The 19,656-nt window shown below is 59.9% G+C and overlaps 3 protein-coding genes across 15 annotated transcripts; 1 reads left to right on the top strand and 2 right to left on the bottom strand.

Annotated features, from left to right (window-relative positions):
* Window positions 1-472: 472 nt before the first annotated feature.
* Window positions 473-6,133, top strand: EOLA2 (endothelium and lymphocyte associated ASCH domain 2). 13 transcript variants are annotated; one of them, XM_045996225.1, is made up of 6 exons: window positions 548-690; window positions 1,681-1,744; window positions 1,853-2,032; window positions 3,891-4,033; window positions 4,151-4,432; window positions 5,319-6,133. In XM_045996225.1, the coding sequence occupies exons 5-6, from the start codon at window positions 4,180-4,182 to the stop codon at window positions 5,540-5,542; spliced, it is 477 nt and encodes a 158-aa protein (XP_045852181.1). In that variant the 5' UTR covers window positions 548-690; window positions 1,681-1,744; window positions 1,853-2,032; window positions 3,891-4,033; window positions 4,151-4,179; the 3' UTR covers window positions 5,543-6,133. The 13 variants fall into 13 exon arrangements, with proteins under 13 accessions (XP_045852186.1, XP_045852181.1, XP_045852182.1 ...); XM_045996226.1 differs by lacking the exon at window positions 1,853-2,032; XM_045996224.1 differs by having other exon boundaries at window positions 1,681-2,032.
* Window positions 6,134-6,800: 667 nt separating this feature from the next.
* On the bottom strand, window positions 6,801-9,258 carry HSFX4 (heat shock transcription factor family, X-linked member 4). Its single transcript, XM_045996147.1, has 2 exons — window positions 7,940-9,258; window positions 6,801-7,403 (listed from the first exon to the last, which is right to left on the bottom strand). The coding sequence occupies exons 1-2, from the start codon at window positions 8,426-8,428 to the stop codon at window positions 6,801-6,803; spliced, it is 1,092 nt and encodes a 363-aa protein (XP_045852103.1). The 5' UTR covers window positions 8,429-9,258.
* Window positions 9,259-14,706: 5,448 nt separating this feature from the next.
* On the bottom strand, window positions 14,707-18,469 carry LOC123935351 (melanoma-associated antigen 8-like). Its single transcript, XM_045996085.1, has 2 exons — window positions 18,426-18,469; window positions 14,707-15,841 (listed from the first exon to the last, which is right to left on the bottom strand). The coding sequence occupies exon 2, from the start codon at window positions 15,778-15,780 to the stop codon at window positions 14,707-14,709; it is 1,074 nt and encodes a 357-aa protein (XP_045852041.1). The 5' UTR covers window positions 15,781-15,841; window positions 18,426-18,469.
* Between the last annotated feature and the right edge of the window lie 1,187 nt (window positions 18,470-19,656).

Raw genomic sequence — 19,656 nt, 5'->3', positions numbered from 1 at the left:
CTTACTCCCCAGGTCTCCATCCCCGGTGGTCCCCCAGCTTCTCCGGTGGCGCCTCCCCACGCTTCGCTTCCCCAGCGCTCCCCAGGTCCCCCCTGCACCTCCGCTAGCTACACAGGCCGACCCTGCTCTTCGCACAGCTCCTCCTCCGCTAATTCCCCCCAGCTCAGTCCTGCTCCTTCCCGCTCAATGCCCTAGTGCCCCCCCAACTCTTTCTCACAGCCGGAGCCCACTGCTCTTGCAGATGCGCCCCAGCTCCTCCCTGAAACCTGCCTCAAAGCTCCTCCCCCAGCTCCTTCCCACAGACCGCCCGCCCGAACCCCTCCCCCCAGCCCCGCCTCCCATAGCACCGCCCCACTGACCCCTTCCCCACCGCGCAGACCCCGCCCCGTCTCGCCACGCCCCCATTTCTTCTCTCAATTCCGGTTCCGCTCCAGCCGACGGTGTCTACCTCCCCACCGAGTGGGAGCGTCCCCCGCGAGTCGTGGCACCGTGAGTCCAAACACGTCTCCTAGCGGCTGGGGCTGGCGCGGCTCTGCGCGTGCGCACGTGAGTGCGTGTGTACGTAACTGCTTGGCTGCGGGCCTACGCGCTTGCGCACGGGCCTGTTCCGCCACTCCGTGTGCGTACGCGCGTTCGATCCTGCGTACACGCCGCAGAGAAGGGGTGCCGGCGCCTGAGTGAGCCTGTCAGGTGAGGGGCCGCCAGCGCCTGAGCGAGGCTGTCAGCGGTCCCCGGGGCGGGGCCGCGCCCATGGCCTCAGGGGGGCCGCGGCGATGGCCAGAGAGCCAAGATGCGGGCGGAGCAGTCTGTCCTCCCTCCGCGGCCGGCGTCGTGTCCCCGCCGGCGCGTGGGAGACGGTGGTCCTGACGCTGGTGGCGTCGGCGGGTCCCTCGGAAGCGGCCGATCCCGCCCGGTGGCCGCAGCCTGGTCAGCCGAGGGTGCCCGCGCCTCCGTGCCCCGACCCGCCCGCCAGCAAGGGAGCCGGGAAGCCGGTGCTGCTGAGGCCTGCTCGGCCCTCCTCGGGACGGTACCTCTGGGCTGGGGCTTCCCGGGCCAGGGGGGCCGGGTCTGGGAGCATGCACAGAGCTGCCCAGGCCACCTTTCCCTGTCCCCTCCTCCCACCACTGTCACAAGGCCCGCCATCCTTCGAAGTGCCCGTACCGGCGACGGGCCTGTGCGCATAGAAGCAGGAGCATGCCGGTCCTCCATCACCAGCCCTCCCTCACTGTGTCCCTCCCTGCCTGCCTTGGGCCCTGGGCTGTGACCTACCTGAGGTTCCCCGGCTGTGCAGCTGTGTGGTGTTAAGCTGGTTGCCTGTGGCACTCCTCCCACTCGGGCCTACTCAGGATTTTATTGAGGGGAACGGGATTGTAGGGTCCCCAGATCCTTCCCCTGAGACAGTGTGAAGGGGTGGGGTCATCTGTCTCCTGTGGGATAAGGGGTCTGCTAGGCTGAAGGACACGATCCGCTTCCAGGAGAGGATCTTCTCTGCTGCTGCTGGCTGGGCCGTCAACGTGAGGAGCAGAACCAAACCTTGAGGGAGGTGTTTCCCATGCCAGGGGCCCTCCTGTGTCCCAGTGGTCCCCCAACCCTGCTGAGTAGAAAACCTGTTCTGGCACATTCGCCAACATTGTCCTTTTCTACCTAATGACTTTGTCTTCTCCCCACCACCCACCCCAGTCCTTGTGCAGGCGAAGAAGCCCAGGCAAGTAGAACAGCATTTTCTGCTCAGACCACAAAGCAGGTACTCTGCAGGGTGGGGCAGGAGGGCACCCGTACAGTTCCAACCCTCGAGGGGCTCCGTCCACACTGTTCCATTCTCCTTGTGCTTTTGTGGCCCCGATGACAAAAGGGTTGGCCAAGAAACTGAATGGCAGACACGAGGCAAACCTGCAGTCCGGTTATCGACCCTCATAGAAGAAAGAAAAAGGGCCAGGCCTTAGGGGGACTTCCAGTCTCCCTCATGAATAATCCGGACCCAATGAACAGGGCGACCCTCTGTCACCCGTCGGGTTGGCAGAGCTGGAACAGGGTAACGATGCTCAGGGCCGACAGGGGAGGAGGGAGGACGTGGAACCCTTGCCCGGGGTTGGTGGGGCGTACCCAGGGGACCCTTTGGGGAAGGTGGTCTGCTGGCCTGTATGTCAGCATCTCAGGTGCGCATGCCGTGACCCTGGCCACCTTCTGAACAGGTCCTCTGCCAGCGAGTGTCCGTTGTGACGTCCTCTGTAGTGGCAGAAAGTACACAGCAGCCTGGGAGTCTCCATCAGTAAGGGAAGAGTCAGCAGATGGAGGGACAGGCAACAACGGGAAGCCACACAGGCAGTGAAAAAGATGACAGATGACGATGTCCAGGCACGGAGGAATGTGCTGGACGTGCCTCGGCTGGAGAAATTGTGCGTCCTGTGGAGATGTCCGGGACGGAGCCTACATCTACCTCTGAATTAGTTTGCCACGGTGGTGGGAGCAGGCTCCCACAGACTGGGTGGCTTAAAGAGCAGAAAGGAATGGTCTCCCATTTCTAGGGGCTGGAAGTCCGAGCTCTAGGCGTCAGCTCTATTTGCCTCTTCTGAGAGCTGGGAGAGAATGTGTTCCATCCCTCCCCTGCAGCTTCTAGTGGTTTCCTGGCCATCTTCGGCCTCCCCTAGCTGGTGGATCGCTGCCTGCCTCTTCACATGCCTTTCCCTGAACTTCACCCTTTTATAAGGACACCAGTCATACTGAGTGGGGGTCTGCCCAGCTGAGCTCATTTGAACTCAAAGGGTCTGTAAAGGCCTTTTCTCTATATGGAAGGTTACGTTCTGAGGGACTGGGGATTGAGGCTTCCAATAGGCGAATTTGGAGGGGACATGATGCAACCCATAAGGACGTATAAAGGCCCTGAGGGAGGGATGAACTTGGCCTGCTCCAGGGATGGAAGGAAGGCCTTTGTGGCTGCAGGGTGGTGAGTAGAGGGGAGAGGGGAGCCGATAGCGGGGGGTTGGGGTGAAGATCACGTGGGGCCTTGAGGCCCTGGCGAGAAGTGTGATCTGTCCTGGATGGGACAGGAGGCCCCTCGAGGGTTCTGGCAGGGAGTGACAGGATGGATCACTCCTCTACCAGAACCGCTCTGTCCACGGTGCAGACACGAGTGTGCTGCGCGCCCGCAGCAAGTCCCAGGACGATCGGGAGACCGCCCGAGAAGGCAGCGGGACCTGGGCGGACTTGGACTAGGATGGTGGCTGTGGCGACGATGGAGAGGGGTCAGGCTCTGAGGAGGTTGGGGGAGCGGCACCCGTGTGATGTGAGTGCCCGGGGCAGGAAAGGGAGCCCGGGCAGCTGCTGGGTCGGGGACTGGAACAACGCATTGATGGTGAAACCACTTGCAGAGGTGGGACGGAAGTGGATTTGAGGGTGGCGGTGGTTGGTACCTGAGGCTACTGGCTCTGGAAGGTGGAGACGAAACAGGAGTGGCCTGTGTGAAGGGGGACGGAGCAGGCTCGCCTGCAGTGTGCCAGTCTGAGAAGAAGGGAGGGAGGGGTGGTTAAGGGCACCAGGCTGTCGGGCCGCGACTTAGATGAGGACAGAACAGGCACGAGGCGGGTCACAGGTGCCTGTGGTGACCCGTGTGTTCCTGGAAGGTGGGGGGTGGTGCATGGCGAAGGGGCAGAGGCTGCGAGTGTAGACTACTGTTCTGGGGACCTCTGCTGTGCAGAGATTGAGAGAAGGCCTCAGGAGCCGGAGGCCTGTGTGGGCTGGGGGAAGGGGCCGGGTTGGGGCAGTCTTGTCCTTGTGGTGAGGGCTACACAGGTGTGGCAAACCCAGGGGCCTCCCCATGTGTGCTCTCCTGGGGTTCAGTGGCCTCTGTCCTGGCACTGACCACATGCTGTCCTGGCCATGCCTTTGTCTAGCTGTCTCCACCCTCCTCCGCGAGCTCGCCAGAGATTCCGTCTGATGGACAGGTCGTCTTGATCACCAGCCCCTTCCTTTGGGCCCGTCAGCTGACCGTGTAGTGGTAGAAGGAAGGAGCCGAGGCTCTCTGCTCCCCCACCAGGTCAGTGGGGTCTCAGGGCGACCCGTGGGACACTGGGGAGAGGTCTTGCCCGCGGGTCATGAGCTGGGAGTGCCGGGCGTGATGCTCATTGACGTTTGTGGCTCCGTGTTTCCGCAGGCCAGGTGAAGCCCCGGAGCTGCAGGGAGATGAAGTTCGGCTGCCTGTCCTTCCGGCAGCCGTATGCAGGTTTTGTCTTAAATGGGGTCAAGACCGTGGAGACGCGTTGGCGTCCTCTGCTGAGCGGCTACCAGAACTGTACCATCGCCATCCACATTGCCCACAGGGACTGGGAAGATGGCGCGTGGAGGAAGCTGCTGGCCGAGAGGCTTGGGATGAGCCCCGCTCAGATTCAGGCCTTGCTTCGGGAAGGGGAGAAATATGGCCGCGGTGTGATAGCAGGCAAGTGACCGTAGTCCAGAGGCTGCTGGGACACCTCCGAGAGCTGCCCCCCAGCATCTGGCTCCGGGTTTGGTGGCTTGTTTTCTTTAGAACTGCTGGGTGCCTGGGCCGTGGTTTCTTTAAGCAACACACCCTTCAGAGGGGCAGCAGGGGACCCTGGGCTCGGGGCTTGGGGGTCGCCGAGGACCCACCACCTCGGGGGAAGCCTGCATCCACTCTGGGTCTCAGTTCCGTTCTTGATCTTGGAGGCAGGGACAGGTTCCCAGACTCCACGTGGCATTTGCCTGCGGGTATGTATGTGTACACCCCTGTATTTGTGCACGAGTGCGTGTGTCTGTGTGTGCACCCGCGTACACGTGGCAGAGACCCTGGGAGGCAGAGACCACAGGACCTGGGGTGGTTTGGGGTAGCCTCCAGACTCAGGCTGTTGCCTGGCTTTGTGAGCAATGCCCCACCCCCATGGTCCTGGATATGGACCCCCTTATCCTGGATAAGTTCCCTTGAGGGGTCAGGTCCCACTGCTGTACCTGCCACCTGCCCAAGTGCTTGGGACCTGACGGACTGTTCCTCCTGGCGTCTGGAGCCCTTCTGATCTCTGCCTGCTGCCCTAAGCAGTTGGGCAGGGACCTGCCCCATCTTTGGGTGTGGTCATTAAGGACAAGGCCCTCCACTTCCTTTCTCTCCCTCCCTCGGCCTCACCCAGAATTCCCTGAACAGAGTTTGGCCGTGCTGCCGATGCTGAGTCAGAGGGGCCCAGCATACTCCGTGTCCCCTCGGTGAGACTCCCTTAGTCTCTGGTGCTTGGAGCGATTGATAGCCGTGTTCCGCAACAGGTGGGCCTCGGTTTCGGGAGGAAAAACCACCGTGAGCTTCTCTTTGCGCACAGGGCTTGTTGACGTTGGGGAAACTTTGCTGTGCCCAGAAGACTTAGCTTCTGAGGAGGTCGTGGAACTGGAAAATCAAGCTGTCCTGACCAGCCTGAAGCAGAAGTACCTCACCGTGCTTTCGAACCCCCGGTGGTTGCTGGAGCCCGTCCCCAGGAAAGGCGGAAAGGACATCTTCCAGGTAGACATCCCAGAGCACCTGATCCCCTTGGGGCGGGAGGCCTGAGGAGTGGGCAAGCTTAGGGAGGAGCGCTGCGTCCTGCCCCGCGAGCTGAGTGTCAGACGGGGACAGTGGCATGGTCTGGCTTGGCCCCGCTGCGGAGGCCGCTGCGGCTGCGTGCTGTTCGTGGACCCCGATTTCTGCACTCCCGTGCGGGGACTACCTGGCCGGACTTTCCTTGGGAGCTGCCCCTTTGGGCTCCTCGACAGCCTCAAGGACCCTGACCTTCAGGAGAATGGGAAAGCTGCCATAAAGGCCTTTGCACCTCGACTAATTTGGATTGTACAAAGAAATAGGTTTTAAAAGAACTAGTTAGTGTCTCCCCCCTTCTCGGTTCTGGTCAAAAGTCAGAGAGTGCTTGAACAGCATCCAGGGGCTGTTGTGGAAGGCAGGCCCGGGAGTGGCCCGCCACATCGGCCCCATTCACGGTGACGAGGACATCGGACTGAGAAACAGAGCACCCGTCTGTCCTCGCAGATGACTGTTGCTCTGTTGTAAAAGTGTCCCTTGGCCCATGATGTATGCGTGTTACACACATGGCATGGCTACTTCGTGTGCAAGAAGAGGATCCTAAATACAGCCCTGATGGGAAAGTGATTGAGTGCTGGTGGTTCTTTTGTGGCGAACTTTTTGCTTTTTCTGTGTTCTTTGCAAAGTTTCTAGTAGTTGTTATCTCTGGGGGTGCCGGGCCACCCTTGCCCCCCTCCGCCATTGACTGGAAAGGTCTGTCTCTTCTGAGCTAGACTAACAGCGTCCTATGTCCCTGCTTTGAGGTGGGCCTCTTTGGAAGGCCTTTGGCACTTGCACTCGGCTGCTGATCAGAAACTTGCTGGCATCACGAGGGGGTCCATGAGGAAATCCCCTCCTCTTTCAAACTACGTGAATGCTGTAAGGGGACACCACCAAGGTCAGGGGTGAGACCTGTTGTCTTCTCCTGACCGGCCTGCAAGGCTCTGGACCAGGTCTTCCTGGGCCTTCCTCAACACTCGTAGCCAGCTCGTGGGCTGAGTGTGCGAAAGTGCTGCTGCTTCAGAGAAAAGGGGACCCACCGGCACCAAAACCTGTCCCGGGCCAGGATTCCTAGCCGCCTCAGGGTGATCCGATGAGGCGTGTGTAGTACCGCAAGTTAGAAAGAACACAGACACGCCGTTGTCATGTGATTGTTTATTTACTCCTGTGAAGATGTGCTTTTCTTTATTATAGCCAAAAATAGATTCACAGTTACACAGTAGTGATTTTTACTTGTCAGCAGTGGCCTGTGAACTCAGGGACCTGGATTGTCCTTGAAATGTTCACAGAGGGCACACCTGTAATCTGAGGAGCCCTCCTCCTCCTCGTCCTCGTCCTCGTTCTCACTGGGGACCTCGTTTGGGGACATGACCGACAGGGCAGTCAGCAGGATGGAATAGCAGGCGTTGTACAGCGACATCACTGACCCGTAATCTGGGTAGAGGGCGGGGGCGGTGGGCCGCTCCCCCGCGCCCTCCCTTCCGGGGGAAGCGGGAGGCGCAACTGTGTCATTCCCGGAGGTGCCCTCCCCACACGGGCCGCCCTGCTCCCTGGAGGCAGGATTCTCCGGGTCATATCCCGCCGCGCTGCTCAGGGACCAGATACCAGAGAAGGTAAAGGACCCGGTGCCGCTGGGTCCCGGAACATTTGGGCCTTCTTGGGGGGCTGCCTTGTCCTCCTTGGTGGATTCCTTGCGATGGATTCGTGGGGACCGTCTTGTAGGTACTACGGGCTTCTTTCTCTTTGATGGGGTCGCGCCGTTCCCTGGCCACCCGGTGACAGTTCTCGGGTCACCGCTTCTCTGAATATTCTCCAGCAGCACTGGCCTGTCTCGCTGAAAGCTGGAGTTGCGGTAGAGCTGTAATAAGATGTGTCATTTTAGACATTCTGGAAGGAAAGAGCCGTGTCCCCTGCTGCCCCTGCCGTCACCACCACCACGGCCACCGCTGTCCCTACCGCCATCACTGCCCCCACCCCGACCACTGCCAGCATCGCTGCCACCACCGCCCCAACCACGGCCACCACCGCTCTCGCCCCCTCTACCCCCCCCCACCACCACCACTGTCCCCACCACCGCCACCACCGCCACCACAGCTACTCCCTGCCCTCCCCCCGCCCAGGGCAGTCTTAATGGTCTAGTTCTACTAGGGAGAAAAGAGGGTGCCTGCGAGCTTCACTATGCCCTAGACCCTGAGCTCGTGAACGACACAGAATGCATAGGTTAAGGTGTTCACATACCTGTGTGACGTTCCCTGGCCTCTGTTTAGGCATAGAGAAATATGTTAATTGAAATATTAATAAGAAATTAAATCCTTTCATTAGATTGTTCATCTGGGCCTACTAGGAAGGTGTTAGGACGGAAAACATGGGAAACGCAAGAACTTTCTACTTTACCATCGTTTTCCTGTTCCCTGGGGCAGGAACCGAACGGTTGTTTGGGCGTATTTTGCTGAACCCGTACAGGTTCATTAGGCGGATGAACCCCTTCAAGCTGTCAGTTTCAAAGATTCTCTCTGGACCCCTCCGGTGGAGAATCTCCCTCTGGAAAAGGTCTTCATCGATGATCACAGTGTCGCCGTCGTCATTCCAGCACACAGACGTGAAGGTGTTGTCCTCCACGATCCTCCAGAGCCTTCTTGGGAAGGAGAGCCCGAAAATGTTTTCTCCCACGCCGTAGGCACCGTGGTTTGGGGCCGGTGGCTGTGGGTTGTCTTGGGGGCCTGGATCTCTGCTCACGGCTGGGTCCTCATGCTTCTCCGAATTCTCCCTGGAATCCAAATTGAGGTGCAGGGAGGAACTGGATGGGACCTCTCCTGCCGACTCCCCATCATCAGGAGGAGCCAGCATGACTTGGTACATGTTGTCGGCACCCTGACTAGCCATGGAGCTAGTCTAGACCAAGAGCATTTTCACCCCGAGGCTGCCTTGCTAGACTCGAGTCAGAAATGCCTGTAGCCAAGACAGGATGCCCAATATATACTGTTCACAAAATTCTAGAATTTTGTAGTGGGGCAACCGGGTGCCCGGGTCATCGCCCTCCTTAGCTGTCGTGTGATGTCACAAAGGTGGTCTGGAGAGGGAACCCTGGCCAAGTGTCGGGGAGGGACGGGTACAACCCCCAGCTTCTCTCTTTTCAACGAGTATACAGAAGCATGGTTTGAGTTCTCCAGAAAGGCTCCGGGCTACAGCCAGGCACAGTGTTTCCCGGGGCCAGGCGCTGGATGGGTAGAGAAACCATGATTCTAGGTCCACTCCCGCTCCCTGAGGATGGGGGAGACCTATTGTTGGCCTCTCGGCTTAGCTCAAGGGCCAGGCCCTGGTTAGTCCTGGCTTGACTACCACCAAATCCGTCCCGGTCAGATGCGCCCTTGGGGGACTGTATCTCTCTGAGGATGGCCATCCCTACAGTGGGCCTGTGCTCAGTTGGTAGCCCCCCCCTTCTGCCTGTACCCCCACTTCCTCTTTGGTCTCTTCCACCTGCTTCTGTTAGTTAGTTGGTCCTGCTCAGATGGGCCTCAACAAAGAGTCCTTTTTTCTCACCCCTGGATCCAGAGTTCCCAGAGTAGGGCTGAGCTCGGCAGGGTGAGTGCATCCCTCTTGTTCCTCAAGCTTGGCGTCACCCACAGCGCCTCAGACACACTGTTACCCACGGTGCCAGCGCCGTCTGTGAACGGCCGCCACCTCCTTCGCTCTGCTTGAGGGTCTCCTATTGAGCGCTGCTTGTCCCCAGATCTCATCCCTTTCCAGATCACGATGGGATTGTCCCTAGTTCCCATTTGTTCCCTGTAGAAACTCTCCTGCGTTGGGGACACTTGTGTTCGCCCTTGGCAAAGCTCCCAGCACAGACAGGTGGACGCAGCCTCCCTTGGCTGCCTCGAACGCCCGATCTCTTCCGCAGCAGAGTGCTGGGGCTCCAGCTCTCCCAGATTTCTGGCCTCCCGCCTCCCAGCTAGATCTCCTTTGGCACGTCCCCTTTTAATGACTTGACTTTGAGGTTCAGCGTATATTCTGTTCAGTTGAAACAAAGCATCTCACGGGCCCACTCCCATGCCAGCCGTGCTCCCCCTGCCCCGAGCCCACCCCCGTCCGACTCCGGCGTTCCTCTCCTACCTCATCGTTACCGGGATGACCGATCCACTGAGTGATGGTTTGGCTCTGGGGTTACTTTTCAAAGGGCCTGCGCTATACAGACTCCGTCCCAAGGAGAGTTTCGACTTGCTTAGCTAGACATGACCAGAGGAAGCCAATACACAGTATCCGTAAATAGAGGAGAGTCTGGGTGTGTGGTAAGACAAAACCTAAATGAAAAGTCCTCTTCACCATATGAGAGGATGGGACCGTAGCGTGGGGGCATATGTGTTCTCTAGCCCCCGGGACAACTCTGTTCTTAATCGTAATCCCCGCCGTGGAAAGGCTCCACGTGCCAGGATACTAACTCCTCCTAACTCCTCCTCCTCTGCCCCTGAGGTGGGTCATTGGAGTTCTCTGAGGGTCAATCCTTTGTTTCTAAATGACAAGCACCAAGAGGGTTTGAGAGAGGCTCTCCCCAGCTGCACCCCCTCTGCCGCCTGCCTCTCTGCCTACTTGTGATCTCTCTGTGTCAAATAAAGAAAAAAGTCTTTAAAAAAAATAAAGGACCCATGTCCAAGCTTGGTTTCCAGCTGTCCTCCCTCCCTTGCTGTACACGGGGGCCCGGACTCTCCCGATTCCCACTGGCTTCCTTTTCTGCAGTATCAGACACATCCCCTTCAGGGACCTTCTCCCATTGGGACTCGTGGTGTTAAAGTCACTCCACTGGCCTCTCTCTGCTGTGAACTCTGATGCCTGGAAACAGAACCCATCTCCCGGTGCTTCCTGCCTACTGGAGCCTCTGGACAGGGAGGCCCGTGTGGGAGGGAGGGGCAGCCTGCCGAGAGACAGAGACTTCTAGAGACTGGAAAAGCAGCGTTCAGGCTGTGTTCCTGAAATGAGCCAAACAGGTGCTTTGTCCCCACGGGCCCCTAGGCGGTGCGTTTCACCAGAGCGGACTGCCCCCATCGCCTCAAACAGCCCCCAGCACCCAGCCCCGATTTTCTTTCACACTGGCAGCTCTTCCAAGTGTAGCTCAGAGGAGCGGCTGGCCTTTTGGAGCCAGCCCTTCGGTCACACCCCAGCAAACCTCACCCCGTCTGCTGAGAATACAGGAGATAGAGCTTCGTGGTTCTCACACACCAAGCCAGTACCCGAGCTGCTGAGCTGAGCCCCCTGCCCAAGCAGTCCCTTCCCTGGCCTTTGTCCATTAACCCATGGGGCCACGGCGGCAAAACGCCATGGCCAGAGTGGCCCTGGAACGCGAGACACCGCTCTCTCTCCCGGCGCTGGAGGCAGGAAGTGCAAGGTGCCAACAAGGAGGAGTGAGAACCCTCCTCCTGGTTCGCAGCGCCCACCTTCTCCCCGCATCCTATCATGGTGGAAGGGGCTGGGGAACCCTCTGGGGCCTCTTTGACCAGGTGCTACTCCCATCCAGGAGGCTTCCACCTTCAGGACTAAATACCTCCCCCAGGCCCCACCTCCAAAGCCATCATCTTTGGTGCTCAGGATTCCCCCAGATGTATTTGGGGGAGGGGGGACTCGTGGAGCATGCAGCACTCCAGCCTGCATCGTCCCCCCTGACCATAAGGGCCTGGGCAGTCTCACACCGGGAGGGGCTCCCCTGTAATAGGACTCTGAGCAGGCGCCACCCAGGACAGCCTGCTGTGTGCTACTGCCTGTCCTGGCCTTGTCCTCTTCCTGGGTCAGCCCCCAGTCCCTGGAGGCCCCTGCAGTTTGCTCCTGAGCTCCTGCGAGATCACAGGTCTGAACCTTCGAGGCTGCTGTGGATCCAAGGTGAGGTGCAGGGTTTCTAGCTGTCAGCTAGGGGGGTCCCCAAGAATGGCAAAGCAAAAAAGGCCTCTGCTCGAGCCGTGCCTTGACTTGGCGCAGGAAAGCCACTGACTCTGTCAGACCCGGACTCACAAAGCCTTGTGCGCAGGCTAGAATGCCGAGCCGAACCTGAACGCGTGCACTGGGGGCGGGCCTGTGCAGCCTCAGCATCAGCTGTGCTGAGAGGACAGCAAGCTAAGCGCCAGGGACAGATCTTGAGCTCCGGGATCCTTGCAGATGTGGCACAGCCCTCTGCGAAGCCCAGATCTGTCCAAATACCTTGGGTGCGGTCACAGACAGTGAGGGTCACTCGCAGATGTTCAGAATAGAGGGCCGGTTCCCTCCTGCAACCGAGTCATTGCTGCCTGTGGGCGTGGCGTCTCCCACACAGACCAGTGAGTGCCCTTCGAACTCGGGGCCCCCATGGGAGGCCACACGGCCCTGGAAGGCCCATCACCGGGACCCTGAGGCCTCCACACGCCCTGTACTGATCCAACACAGCCCCCTCTGCCTCGGCTTCATCAGCAGGCCTAGCCTGGCTGGTTGTAGTCTGGGACAAACGCTGCTTGCCTGGGTCCCTCCCGCTTCCCCTGCCGCATCCCCCAGGCCATGAGGGTGTTCAGCCAGCCTTCCCGGGAAGGCTTTGCTCTTTCCTCTCCCCGTCACGGGAGGGGCGATGTACACCCATCGCAAAAACTGTTGAAAATTCAGGATATCATCCCTACCACCCCTGGACAGTGACGAGTCTTTCTGGTTCCCTTCTATGACGATGCTGGTCTGTGAAAATGCTTTCGTGCCCGCCACATAGGAGCCTCCAGACAAAAGGGCCTGGGAGAGAAGACAGGGGGAGGGAAACAACGCAGTCTGATCACTGAACGACACACTGATTTGTATATCTGGAGGAAAGACAAGCCCCACACCCAGGACATGTGGGGCGGGGGTAGGGCTCTGTGATCCTGGGGTTCCAGAAGTGCTCCCGGAAGCCTGTTCCTCCCGAAAGACGCTCCTGTGCTGCCCCCGGAGGTGCCACAGGGTGGACAATCCAAACCAACTGCCAAGATTGGGAGCAGCCAGACAGCGCCGGGGGGGGGGGGGGGAGATCGTCCAGCAGCACAGCCCCAAGTCACGTCACTTCTCCCCTTCTCCACACGGAGACCGCGACACATCCCACAGGGTCAAGGCTCTGGCCTAGCACGCGGCCCAACCCCACTCCTACCAGTCCCAAGCCCCGGGTTGCTCTGGGCACTTGTGACCAAGGGGCTCTAAGGCACAGGCTCCCGGAGCCCGTCCTGCGCTTCCCTGCATGAGCTGGAGCAGCTCCAGGCGCTCAGGCACACAAGTCCCTCACTGGACCCCCAGCTGACTGAACAAGGCTGTAGCTCAGGAACACCAGACCCGAGAGCCGCGGAGACCACAGGTGGTGGGCCGGGGTGCAGGCAGTGTCCGTCCCTCTGGGTGCGCCCCTCCCCCTGCATCTCCCTGTCCCTACCTGAAAGCTCTCGAGCCTGTCCCTCTGGGGTTTCATGGAGGCTCTGTCACTCCGTCTCCAGCCCACTCTGCCCTCCCCCGTGGTCAGGGGGTCGGGGACCGAAAGCTCCCACCCTCCAGTCACCTGGCAGGTTCTCCTGGCAACCAGGCCCCCCACATAGGTGTTGCCCAGAGTCACCTCTGGACATTACAAAAGTCACCTTCCTCACTCCCCGCACTTTGGAATTACGAGGGTTTGGGGAACTCAGAGTCAGGGCTCGGGACCAAGACCAGATAGAAATGAGATATGTATTTTGGTTACTGAATGACCAACCCTATATCTTCCTTATGAATCACGATATCACACCTACATTCCACGCTCTCCGAATCCTGCTGCTGTGACCATGGGCCCACAAAGGAGCTTTGAGACCCAGCTTTCAAGTCCTTGACTGTATACTCAGAATTGGGATTGCTGGCCCATACAGAAATTTCCATTTCTGCTTTTTTGTGACCCTGTCCCATGCTTTCCCACAGCAGCTGTTACCAGGGTCCATTCCCCCAAGAGTGTACAAGGGTTCCGATTTCTCCACAGACCCAATGTCGTAAAGGCCACAAAACTCTCTCTTGTGCTCAAAGTTTCTGATGCAGGTGGAAGGCAGCAAACACCCTTCCTTCCTGTCACAAAAGAGTGCTCGGACTTCTCCAGGATCCAGTGTATGTTCTCAGAGCAATTCTCCATTCCAGACTTGCTCCCACACCGAAGGCACCCCTTCTCCATGGAGGACCACGGTCACAGCACAGCTAACTGGCGATCACCTGGGAGCAGAAGTAATCATGCGAACCAGACGCCCCAGCCACCTGGGCTCATGGCATTTCTACTGCGGTGCTCGCCGCGAGAGCTGCACCCGCCTCCCTTTTTCCACTTCTTCTGCAGCTCTCAGGGCACCCCTCCCCAGCTTCCCACTAGGACTGGGGCTGCTTGACACAGACTCCTGTGGCTGCGACGTGTCCTGCTTCTCCCAGTGTCCTCCCTGCTCATCCACAGGGCCTTCCAGAAAGCAGAGCTCAGCGCGTGTCTGGCAATCAAGGAGCCAGCGAGCAGGGCTCCCTCTGTGCTGAGAGGACATTTCTCCTCCTTTCTGGAAGAACCAAGCCAGGGCAGGAGCCCCTGCGTGTGTGCCTCTGGTATTTACACAATGACAGACAGAAAGGCATCAGAAGCAAGAACAAACAAACTTTCCTTTTATTTCTCAATTTCCTGACCCCATCACTTCCCTCCTCGTCTCTTTCGACCTTTCAATCCATCCCTCCAAATGCGTTGTGATTTTGAACTGGAGCCCAAACAAGGAGACAGCGGGTCCGCCGGTTTCCAAGAAATGGCAAAACTCAGAACTCTTAAACTGGGTAAGGACAAACGCTGTGGGGGGATGTCACTCACACACTCAGCCGCTGAATCAGATGAAACCTTCTATAACAAGGAACCCCACTGGAGAGCTTCGCCAGGGACTCCAGCTCTGCGCGTGGGAGGCATCGCAGGGAACAGCCCCACGCACCCCACTAAAGGAGGCCATTTGCCCTGCATTTTCCCCGAACCCTCACTGACCCTGCACTGCTTAGAATGCCAAGGATCTCTCTACACCTGTGGACATGCACTCTCTCTCTCACACACATACACACAAACAGGAAAGAACCGAGAAACTCCTCACTTCATGCTCAGTACCCCGCAGGACAAGCTGCCGATCCTGCCAGAGCCGGGACCGCACCACAGCCGCCCCTGGGGCTCAGGCCCCCTCTTACTCATTGCACACAACCTCTTCAGACGGGGCCAGGGAAGAATCCGGCAGCCCACAATTCACCTGCAGCAAATACTCCAGCACTTGCAACCTGCTGGTTTCCGCATGGGCCCTGGGACCCCACAGGAACTCGTAGCGGGCAGGGTCACTGCCGGGCACCTGCCGGTACTCCAGGTACCCTTCCTGCACCCAGACGTTGGTCAGGAGCTCCCGGGGCTCCCCGTAGATGATGTGCTCCTCGCCGGCATACACCCCCATGACCCCCAGAGCTTCCCACACCACCTCCTCGGGGGCACGGTCGCCCTCCAGGAGGATCACCCCCAGGAGCACCACCAGGAGGCCGGCCTTGGGCGGGCCCTGCTCACCACTCAGCATCGCATCACAGGTGAGGCCCAGGACGGTGACCAGGACGTAGGAGTGCTCGCTGGGGTCCACCTCCTTCACCTCCACGCCGAACACCAGCTGCATGCACTGGGACACCTGGCCCAGGATCCCGGGGAACGCATCCCGCTCATCCTCGCCGACGATCTCCAGCATCTCCGCCAGGCTGGTCGGCTCCTTGGTGCGAAACTTTTGGAGCAGGAACCCCACCAGGCCGACCGCCCTCACGTGGAGTGCCGCATGCTGCATGGGCTCGGCCACCCCCGGCTCCCCACCACTGCCAGACCCCTCCTCCAAGGCGGAGCTGGAGCTATCTTCAGACAGGCTCCAGGGAGAGGCTGCCATGGCACTGGGGGCGGGGAAGGCCCTCTGAGGGCTCTGGGGAGGACTCGGGCCTCCAGCAGCGGACTCCTCCTCCGGGGTATTAGGGAACAGGACAAAGTAAGAGGAGGAAGAGGAGGAGGAAGAGGAGGATAAGTGGGAGGAACAAGAGGAGAAGAAGGAGGAGAAACTGGAGAAGGAGGAGGAGGGGGAAGAGGAGGAGGACGGGGAGGAGGAGGAGGAGGAGAGAGACAGGGCCTCCGCGAACCCCGAAGCCTCATACAGCTGCGCATCCGCCAGGCGCTGGGCATCTCTGGGGTCCTGAGGAGCCTCCTTCAATTTCCGGAGCTCATTCCTCCCATCCACAGGCATGATGACTTGTGTCCGGCAGCAGCCCCCGTGTGGGCAGGAGGGTGCGAAGCAACCCAAGGGCCTGGGAGAGAGGGGGGGTGTGAACGGCATCAGCTGAGGAAGGTACCCTCCACCGCCTTGACAAAGGGGACTCCAGATCTTCTCTGTACTGGCCCTCTCGGGCCTTGCACGGGTCTCTCCTCCGGGACAGCCTGTCCCCTTCAAAACTGAAAGAGGGAAGTCCAGGGTCTCCTCTGCTCTGTGACCGCACGCATCCTGCCGCAGACCCAGGTCTTCACCTCCCCGTTCCCGAGTCCCCTGCGGGGGCGGGGGGAAGGCGGAGGCAGCTCAGGTGCTGACTGGGAAAACAGCCCATGGCGCCCAGGGCCCCCAGGGCAGCCAGGGGAGCGGGTGTGACTCTGGGAGGTCCCTCTTGTAGAGGTGGCGGTCCCTGCTCCCTCAGGGACTCACCTGTGCGCTGGCAGGGCCTGGGCCCCTCACTCTGATGGCCTGAGGCCCCGGTCTCCGAACAAGGCCGCAGAGCCCGAGACCGAACAGGAGCAAGTGAGCATGTCCACATCTGACCGCACCTACCCGGGGCCTCCTAGCTCCCTGGGAAGGGGAGGCTGCTGGGTCCTTGGCTCCTGCCAGGGCCGGGATCTGTGGTTCCCTCCTTGTTCTGGCAATTGGGCTCCACTCTCTCTTGCCTCGGGGTCCTCAACTGGGACTCCTGACCCCCAAGTGGGCTTCCCCACATAACCAGATGGTGTCCTCTCAGAGCATGGTCCTCACCTCCGTGCCAGCCCCAGAGAACCAGAAAAGGCACCTTGGACACTGTGATACATAAGCAGATGAAGATTTGGTCTTTATCCGCCCTTCCTGGCCCTCTGCTCTCAAACCCTCATAATTCCCAAGCGTGGGGACTGAGGAAGGTGCCTTTGTTAGGTCCACCAGGTGACTCTGGGCAGCACCTAGCGGGGACCTGGCAGCCAGGGGAAAGGGCCAGGTGACTGGAGGTTGGGAGCTGTTGGTCCCCGACCCCCTGACCGCGGCGGAGGGCAGAGGGGGCTGGACATTGAGTGACAGAGCCTCCATGAAACCCCAGAGGGACAGGCTCGAGAACTTTCAGGTGGGGACAGGGAGATAAGGGGGGAGGGGCGCACGCAGAGGGACGGACACTGTGCCTGCATCCCTGCCCACCGCCTGTGGTCTCCGCGGCTCTCGGGTCTGGTGTTCCTGAGCTACAGCCTTGTTCAGTCAGCTGGGGGTCCAGTGAGGGGCTTGTGTGCCTGAGCGCCTGGAGCTGCTCTAGCCCATGCAGGGAAGCGCAGGACGGGCTCCGGGAGCCTCTGCCTTAGAGCCCCTTGGTCACAAGCGCCCAGAGCAACCCGGGGCTTGCCCAGTGACCCCTGAAGGGTGGGACAGTCTTGTAGGCCTGAGCTCCTGCCCTGTGGACTCTGAAGCTGTCTCTGGATGGAGAGTGTCGCAGCTGTGCTGAATTCCTGGACTCCTTGTGAGTGTCCGAGGTTCGCGGTCACAGGGAACCCGCCTCCGTGCAACAGCAGGTAGCAAAAGGCACCTATACCGCCCCCAGGCCACCCCCAGCACAATCTCACAGGGCTCCAGTGAGGCCAGGTCTCCTGACCCGTGGAGGGGATTCCCTCAGTCTCAGAGGAGGTTACTCTTTCCTCCTGCCAGGACCTGCCCTTCCTCCCAGCCTCAACCTGAGTTAGAGGCCTTGTGCCTCTCAGCCCAGGACCTCACCTCCCGGAGGACTCCCCACCTTCCTGCCCATGGGACACGTGAGCGTGCCGCTTAGTGCCGCCGCTCACTGTTCCTTCCGGAACCGACAGCAAGGCCGAGCTAGACTCTGTGCTGTCCTTTCTTCCCTGAAATGGGGGTGGGGGTAAGGTCCGTCCTCCTTCGGGGTCCTCACATTACTGCCTGGGTGATCCTGGGGTCCTCCCTCCGCTGCCCTGACGTTTCCCACAGACCAAGGGCCTCAGGTCCCTGACATCCCCCAGCCCCAACCGTGGGGCACAGGTGGGGCCTTGCCACATCCAGCCGTCCCTGCTGTGCACTCCCTGGCAGAGGGTCCTGCTGAGAACAGGGAAGCTGCACTCTCTAAGGCCCTTCTCTTTTGATGTGGGGGGAACCTTCCCACCCTCCAGCCTCCCAAAGGCTCCTTTTCTTGGTCCTGGCCATTCTTTGAACTCCCTTCTCTGCTGATCAGGCAGGGCTCCCTCTGTGGCCCTGAAGTCAGCCCTCTGAACAGAATCTCTCTGCCCCGAGCAGGAGGGAGGGGGGCTCCACGTGCAGCCTCCCCTGCCTGTGCTCTCCGAGGACGCACAGCTCGGGTCAGTGGGGCGCACTCGGCCTGGACGGGGAACCCTCTCAGCGTCCTCAAGGGGTGCCTATTGATTCCACTAGGGCTGCCTCCTTCTCTTCTCACCCAGACGATGCGCCCTGCAGAGTCCGACTCAGGACCTGAAGACACATGTGGGTGGCTCCTCGGGGTACAGCCCACCCAGCAGAGGCCCAACGTCCCAGAGCTGACAATGGGCCGCATCGGCCGTGGGTGTCCAGGGCTCCCCTCACGTTTGGGATGGGCAAGGCCCTGGCTCCAGGTTCAGAGCAAGTACCACACCTTGACCACTGGCACTCACCTGTGCTCTGACCTCACAGACTCCTGCCTCAGACCGAGACCTCCACGCCCCGTTCTAGAAGACCCTGGAGAAGAAAAGGAGGAGGCACCTGAGGGTACAGACTTCGAGCACAGCCCCGGGGCCCATTACATACAGGAGAGCTGGGTGGGACTCCCTGTATTTGCCACCCCTCCAGGCTCGGCGGTCCCCTCCTTGGCCTCTCAGGGGACTTCTTCCCCCTGCCAGGACCTAAGCCCCACCCCCACTTGGCCCAGAGGCCAAAGGGTCCCAGCAAGACCACGCAGCCCTGAGCCTCCACGGAAGGAAAGCGAGGGGGCCCACATCTGGACCGGCCTGCCCTAGGTCTACAGGGCTCGTCACGGATCTCCAGGGATGGCCAATCGTGGGGTTCCGTCTATACTGGATGGGTGAGACCCTCTGTCTATACCTTGACTCCAGGAAGGCCTGGGAAAACTCCCTGTGCTGACTGGAGGCCACCCTCCTGGGGTCGAGGCCTCATCTCACGGAGAAGCCAGAAGGAAAAGCGAGGAGAAATCAGTCTGCCCACAGATCCCCCGTCTCTTGGCAGGACCAGGGCCTCCTGTGTGTCTCCCAGGTGCGCTTCCTCTGATGACCTGACTCCAAACTCTCCGGGCATGGCCCTCGCCTCCCTGAGAGCTCCCCGAGGAAGGTGAGGAGGCAGCACTCCACGCCCTCCCCCTGTACCACACCATATTCATAAAGAGCTGAAATCGGGGGCTGGACCCTCTGTCCTGGGGCGGGAATGCACTCTCTGTCCTGAAAGTGCTCATGTTTACTTTCAGCAGGACCTGGAAGAATCCCTTCTCCTAACCTCAGGAGGCACCCTGCAGGCCAAGTTCCCCATCCCGCTGAGACCTAGAGGGGAAACCCGGATCCTCATTTTTCTCGACTCCCGGCCTGGACTCGCAGGACTGAACCTCGGGGCACCCATTCTTTTGGAAACCCTATGTCTGGGTAGGGGTCTGCTCAGTCCTCCTCCGGGGTCTTGGGGCTCCCCCCTCTGCTAACCTGAGGCCACACTCTTCAGATCCTGAGGCCACCTTCCCCAGACCCTGGGTGAAACACTTTAAGTCAGGAAACACTTTAGCTGTTTCCCCCAACCCTGGGGGACAGCTAAGAAGGAGCCCAAGGGGAACAAAATCACCTTCTGTTTTAGGCTCTAAGGATCTCAACTCTCAGCCTGCATCCCTTCTGGACTCCAGCAGGACCT

The sequence above is a fragment of the Meles meles genome, chromosome X (genome assembly GCF_922984935.1).
Source record: "Meles meles chromosome X, mMelMel3.1 paternal haplotype, whole genome shotgun sequence".
Lineage (NCBI taxonomy): Eukaryota > Metazoa > Chordata > Mammalia > Carnivora > Mustelidae > Meles > Meles meles.
Note: the sequence above shows the minus strand (reverse complement) of the source record. Positions and strands in the feature narration are given on the sequence as shown.